The 6,851-nt window shown below is 36.0% G+C and overlaps 1 protein-coding gene across 3 annotated transcripts; it reads right to left on the bottom strand.

Annotated features, from left to right (window-relative positions):
• Positions 1 to 407: 407 nt before the first annotated feature.
• LOC129292077 (nucleobase-ascorbate transporter 4) lies at positions 408 to 5,303 on the bottom strand. 3 transcript variants are annotated; one of them, XM_054929593.1, is made up of 15 exons: positions 5,162 to 5,303; positions 4,927 to 5,043; positions 3,944 to 4,041; positions 3,688 to 3,864; positions 3,468 to 3,568; positions 3,287 to 3,362; positions 3,126 to 3,185; positions 2,747 to 2,925; positions 2,461 to 2,557; positions 2,162 to 2,248; positions 2,017 to 2,075; positions 1,762 to 1,853; positions 1,525 to 1,602; positions 1,243 to 1,377; positions 408 to 854 (listed from the first exon to the last, which is right to left on the bottom strand). In XM_054929593.1, the coding sequence occupies exons 2-15, from the start codon at positions 5,036 to 5,038 to the stop codon at positions 766 to 768; spliced, it is 1,440 nt and encodes a 479-aa protein (XP_054785568.1). In that variant the 5' UTR covers positions 5,039 to 5,043; positions 5,162 to 5,303; the 3' UTR covers positions 408 to 765. The 3 variants fall into 3 exon arrangements, with proteins under 3 accessions (XP_054785568.1, XP_054785567.1, XP_054785569.1); XM_054929592.1 differs by having other exon boundaries at positions 1,243 to 1,403; positions 5,162 to 5,300; XM_054929594.1 differs by lacking the exon at positions 1,762 to 1,853 and having other exon boundaries at positions 1,243 to 1,403; positions 5,162 to 5,302.
• Positions 5,304 to 6,851: the final 1,548 nt, after the last annotated feature.

Below are 6,851 nucleotides of genomic sequence, written 5' to 3'. Positions count from 1 at the left end.
CAAGTTTTAAGGCTTAAAGGTATAACTGTTATGAAATTAATGTGTAGAGATAGGAATGATATTTATAATTTGTTGAGGGACCAAAACCATACATATCTCAAACTTAAGTTTATAAATAAAGGTATAATGAGAAATTGGTTTTTTAACTCCCTTCCAGAGAATCATAAGAAAGTTTTTACATGCCATCCATCATATATGGAATCTTGTGATATGTTTGACTACAAATTTAGGTATGCTTTAGCATTCAGTTTCTTCTATTCCTTTGAATTGATATGGAATTCTATTCAAGTTTATGGTTTTGGTTGCAATCAATTCTATATTTTGAATATGAACTTGATTGATAGGAACAACCAATTCCAACAAAAAATTATTGCATATCATGCTTGTAAAGAAAACCTGTTAGGGAGTAAAACTAATAACTTTGGTGTAGATATTTGACTTCAAGCATTCATGGAATGTTCAAGGTAGGAACTTGAGATGATAACCAAGAAGACGCAATTAATCAGCATGTTTCTAGCTTATAAATATTACAATACATGATGTTCATCTTCCTTACATATTGGGAACTCTTGAGACAATACATAATGATCAGACTTCTCCTTCCTCATCTTGCCCATTATGTGATAGCAAGGGGTTTAAAAGGAAGGGAAGAACCTGTTGAGGTTCAAGGGCAGTGCATAGAACTCTTCACTTCTGTTATCCTGGTTGAAGTTCCTGAACTTTTCCCACCAGTGCCTCCCGCTGTCCCGGTGAGTTGAGCCGTGTCTATAAGCCACAGTGGAGTCCAAAAAGTAAGCAACTATAAGTGCCACAGTTGGTGCGGATGAGAAAATCACTTGCACTATGTTGTTGAACTGCATGATGACAGATTCAAATCAAGTTCAACCCCAACATAGCCATCAGCCAGTTACAAATCTAAGTCATCCAAAATAGATTTGAATAACTCTTTGGTACAAGGTTCCTTGCATCAAATATATAGCAGCGATTGCAGCCAGCAAATGAAAACTCACTGAAATTGATATTTCAAGTAATGGAATCTATTGATGCATTTAAGGAGTTTTTTTTTTTTATTAAGGCTTCTTTATGCTTGGTTGAGGAGTGTACTGCATGCAAAAGGTTGTAAATAGGTTTGCCAATGCCCTTGTGGTATAGCGGCATCTAGGTGACATGACAGGAGGTGTTATGACTTGTCAGGAGGTGTTAAGCTTGTCTTTGTAGAAATTTGTAAATAGATTCACTTACTGTGGTGGAGCCAGTATGAACAGGACCATGCCCAAAGAGAAATATATCCTGGATGAAATACTGGGAAACTGATAGACCCATGAAGATGGAAAAGCCCAAGATGAACAATGTCCTGAAGCTGTTGAGGTTGCAGAACTGAAGAAAACCAAACCCAACTGATACTGCTCATATCAAAAGCATTACACCAAAATCAAAAAAGTTTAAAATGAAAGGATCTAAGAAATAATCCAAGTTGACAGAAAGCCTAAATAAAAGTGAAGAATTGTGATGGGTCAGACTTACCCACATAGCCAAAGAGAACACAGTACAGTGCTGCTACAATTGGCAATGGTATTGAAGCAAGAAAAGCCCCAAATTTCCCTGAACAGAAAAAACAAACACAATGTTAGTTGACTATATATCTTAGATATTTACTACTGAATGAAATTTCCACTGCAGATGTGAAGCAATACATTGATTTCAATAAAAAAAAAAAAAGCTTTTTAAGATTTTCCATATCTGGATAGCAGAACACTAGACCTAATATAGAGAAGAAAAGCATAAACCCTGCTGCTATTTGAACGACTCGCCGACTTCCAACTTTTGTTAAACCCAAAAGACCTGCATTTTCACTTAGAGGATTGCAAGAAATGGCAATTAGATTGTCATGCATAAGATGAAGATCAAATCTTGAACCAATGTTTATTATCAAAGTCAGAATAGCATGATTCCTTAAGCAACTTCTTTTTAATCCAAGCTAGGCACAAGATTCACAGAGTTGACGAAAATATGTACACTGATGCAGTGGAGCCAACTCCTGTGCCCAAAAAGCCATCCACAAGAGTCCCTATGCCCTGACATCGTTGAGGAAAATTGAACAAATACATAAAATTTACAAGATCTCAATATGCGGAAGCAAAGTCCATAAATTTTATAGTACCAGCCAACCAACACCACGGCTAAGAACAGAGGGTGGAATATGTGTTGCACTCCCATATCTTGCTGCTGCGATGAAAGTCCCAGTGGACTGAACCCAGAAAATAAGAAGGTCAACTCATATTTAAAGTAAATCCAACGAGAAAGGAAAATTACACATCAGAAGATGATAAAGGTTCTTTTGAAAGGATTTTGATTTATGTGCATAAGGGTGATAGAATTAGCATCTTAAAGCATTCTCAGCATAAGTAGAAAACCCAACAGACAAGTTTTGCATACAAGTCTAAAAATAGTAAAGCAAACCTCTATAATTGCAACAACAGAAGCAGCAAGCGTTACAAAAACATCACCAGCATTGAATGAAGGACGTCCCCATTGAAATGGATATGGAACCCTTAACCTGCATGAGCGGGAACAAAATGTAATTGTAAAACAAGGCTTTAGATGACTATCCCCATGGATGAATTCACCATTAGAAAGGTACAGAAAATCCATAATTGTACTACACGTATAATCCTCGTCCAAAGAATAACAGGAGAAGAGGATAATATGAGCTTTTAAAAGAAATTCAAGGTACTTCAGGACTGACCAAGGAGCAGCACTGATGAGTCCAGATCTATCAGTACGGCAACTTAATTGAGTTTTTGGTGATCTTCCATTATATGCACCAGCTGCAGTCAAGATTTCAGCAATTGCCCACACAATTATTATTGTGAATATGATTGCAAATCGATCAGCTCCTTTTGATTTCATCATTTGAGGTATGTACTGCAAGAAGGAAAGTTTTTCATGGAAGTCAAATGAGATATCAGTTAAGGTGTAAGAAAAAACGTATAAACATTTTGATATATAAGATGTAGCTACAATATGGGCTATTAACCTGTTACCCCTATGCTTTATATCGTTGTTGCTTGCAGGTAGACAAGTATTTCAAAAGGGTTTAAATCGAAATGGAACAAAGAACACACCTGGGACAAGATAATCAGAATTACCAATGCAGGGAGTCCTATTTCAACGCACTTTATCAACTGCATGAATCAAGACAAACACAAAGTTTATGTTTGTTAACTATTGATCTGATATCACTAAAATGAAGTCAGTCTAGCATAAATAGAGAGAAAGACTATACATTGGGAAAACCAATTGCAGAGAGTCCCAGGCCAGTGAGAGTGACAAGGGGGACCGCACTGAGGGGGCTAAGAAACCTGGACAATCATAACCTCAAATTATCAGGTTCTTCAACTAAGCAAATGCATGGCTATCAAAGGTCATCAGAGAGTGTAATTTGAATCCTCCGTACTTTTATATACCTGGCAAATATTCTCCAGAGTCCGAAAAACCCAAGAATGATTTGCAAAGTAGATGCAACAATGACTGACCCTTGCATGACTCTCATGGATTGTTTAAATCTCTGAAATTCAATGAAAATTCAAAAGACGTCAGTGACAACTCTTCTGCTTGTTCTTTTCTCTTTAGCCTCAAAAAGCAACTAGCGTTTCCGAATTAAGTTCATACACACAGAGATTTTACCTGATGGGGATCCGCATAGATGCTCAGACTTCTAGAGAAAGTGGTGGAGATAGCAGGAATGAGGAAAGCATAGGAAGGCCCCACAACCACTGGAAGCCTAGTTCCAAACAAAGTCTGCAACAGTGTGTTTATAGCCCCAGCGAAAAGCAGTGTCTGTATCATTTCAGCCTTCTCCACCTATGATTTGAACTTTGGTTAGAAGCCAGAGACTCAGAAATAAGCACGAGACTTTAAAGAACTCTAACGTTACTCTTACATTCCCTCCACCCATGAAAGGGACAAGCACGGAGGAAATAAGAACAATTGATCCAAGCATCACCAGGTAGTGCTGAAAACCAAGAAGTATTCCTTCAGCTGCATTCACGGAAAAATCAGCTTTAGAAGCAGTCCTACTGGATTGTTGTAATATCAAAACCAAGCATAGCAAACGGGGGGTTTAAAAAAAATAAATGAAATGATCATCATTTTCTCTCACGAATACTGTTATAAGTCCGGCCTCAAACCTCGCAATTGAAGTGTGGTATAAAAGTTCTGGGGCTTTTCCACATAGGCTGGTTTTTTTGAATAAGTTTCTCTCTTTAAACTTAATATGGGAAGAGAGCCTTGAACTTATAAACTCCATTTTATTACGAGGTTTTTTGATGGGAGACTCACAACAATACACTCGTTCGAAAATTGATGTCACCGGCAGCTCCGTTTCACAGAATTTCACTTGGCTTTCTGCCGGCCAAAACCTTTCATGGTAGTCATTTCCGCGATAACAATCTCTCAATGAAAACACGATAATTTGATATTACAAGTGTAAGTCTGGATGGAGAGATCATCCCAAAATCTAATATGTTGAGTGGGGAAGATATTCTTTGTAAAACAATAAATTCCGAAAGGACGGAAATCTTGACATATGAGAGTCAGTGCCAACTACATGCTTCCGGGTTGATTTTAATCTATGAAATTAAAAATGACCCGTAGCTTCTTCCCTTTCTTTCCACAACTTTTTTCCTGGAAACCAAATGGAATTAAAACGGAAGAAAAACAAATCACTCGGAATTAATGCTGAATACTATCCAACAAACGTAAAAGCAGCCACAGAAACGTGAACGTTTCGTTTCTGAAACTGAAAATCACGACACCCACCCACCCAAAGGAAAAAAAAAACACAAATTCATCCCCAGCACGAAAATTGGCATTGATCAAAGCAGAGAAAGACGATTGGAGGAGGGCCAGAGAATGATAGCGTACGCCAAGTGGGAGAGCTGGAGAGGCAGTAAAGGACACCGGGAAGCTGCTCCTTCACGGGATGTGGTTGGAACTCATCGCCCTTTGCTCCTCCTCCTTTTGCTGCTTGTGCCATTCTGTCTGCGAATGAGGGATGTTACTGTGTTTTCTGTGTATGTGTACTATGACGATGATGACGATGACGATGATGATGAAGCGAAAGCAGACAATGCAAGAGACAGTGATAGTTATGTCTTACCAGAAATGCACAAAGAGAATCAAAAGGATGGTTGGACTTGGAAGTAGTGGTAGACGGCGACGTGGAGACGCTACCGTGACTGGACGCATGAAGTTGATGCTTTTTATAGAGAGAGAGAGAGAGAGAGAGAGAGATTGCTGCAGTCATGAAGGAAGAAGTCGCTCACCTTTTGCTTTTGGTTGCAGCTGGTAAAATGGTAGCTGGCCTCTGTGCTATTTCTTGCTTTGGTACGTTTTGTAAGTGGAGAGCCAGCCTTTTTTATATAATAATGAATGGATTTATTGAGATAATTTAAAAAATTATATTTAATGATAATTGCATCTCAATTCACGCATTGGTTAGGAAATAAAAAGAATTAAAAAAAAGGAAACACTGAAAAAAGAAAGAAGAGGGTAAAAGGAAAGTAAAGTGAGACATTTCCTTTCTCTTATTTGATTTTAAAACAAAGAAATATATACAAGTGATATTTTAAATTATTTTATTATTCTTTATCCTATAACTTATATTTGCTATAAATACAATATAAATTATTCTACTTTTTTTTATAACAAAAACTAGACATAGTGTTTTTTCATGAAGTATATGAAATATGGAGTGAGTTACATTCTATTTGCCTTATAAATAGTAGTACAATTTACCATATATGTCATATAAAAATATATTTTATTTATTTAAATTTTTATATTTTTATTACTTATTTATGTTTACAGTTTGCTTTGGTAAATGATTATTATATAAATTTCAATTAAGGCAATTTGATTCACTGCTAGCACGTGGGAAAACATGGTTTTTTTCCCTCTTAATAATGTCTATCACGGTACTCGTGCAAAAGAGAGCGAGCACATGATAAGTCATCTGTGGGTCCCATCCATGTGGGTCCGTTGATTAGTTTTGTCGAGGTAATAAAAAAAATTATAAGTTAAAAAAATTAGAATCTAAATTGTGAAAAAATGTTTTGACTGACCCCCGTTTTATTACTACAATAATAAGCACTGACATTCTCATAATTATATGCTAAGCATCAAAACTCATCATCCCGGGAAGAGGCAAGAGGGGCCCATATTTGTCATATTTTCCCCTCGTCACACAACGCTCGCCTTGTATGCAAGAGAATCCTAAGATTTGTAATAATATGCATTTTACCAAACACAAAGTACTAAATTATCTTTTGGTTAAAAAATAAAGTACCAAATTTTCTGTAGGTTTTTTTGGCCACCAAAAAAAAAAACTATCAATCTCTTGCACTCCCTCTACTTTTATTTATAAAAAAAATTATTACTTTTAACAATTTTTAAGCAAGAGCACATTTTTCAACTCATAAAAAACAATTAATGAAAATTTAATTAACATAATTAATAAAAAGTATTATAGTTTAATTTTTTTTATTTTCAGACATGTTTAACATAATTAATTAATTTTTTAAAATTATGTGATATAATATTTTTTATAAAAAAAATGAAGGGAGAATATACCACTTGGCCATTAACCAGCTTTTTATATATAAGGTGCGATGTTAATAAGAATTTTATTTTTTCCCCTTCCTTTTTGACTACCTAAAACAGAAATCCATGGATAAATTAAAGTATAAATTCCATCACAACAATATAGAAAACGCGTGTAGAGCGAGAAAGAGAGTTCGGATTTGTGCCCCAATTATTATGTGTTTCTCAACACAGAATGTTTTCCATAC

Source organism: Prosopis cineraria, unplaced genomic scaffold, assembly GCF_029017545.1.
Source record: "Prosopis cineraria cultivar Desert tree isolate PC_DT_omini unplaced genomic scaffold, ASM2901754v1 PC14, whole genome shotgun sequence".
NCBI classification, from domain to species: Eukaryota; Viridiplantae; Streptophyta; class Magnoliopsida; order Fabales; family Fabaceae; genus Prosopis; species Prosopis cineraria.
This window is presented reverse-complemented; position numbering and strand designations above follow the sequence as displayed.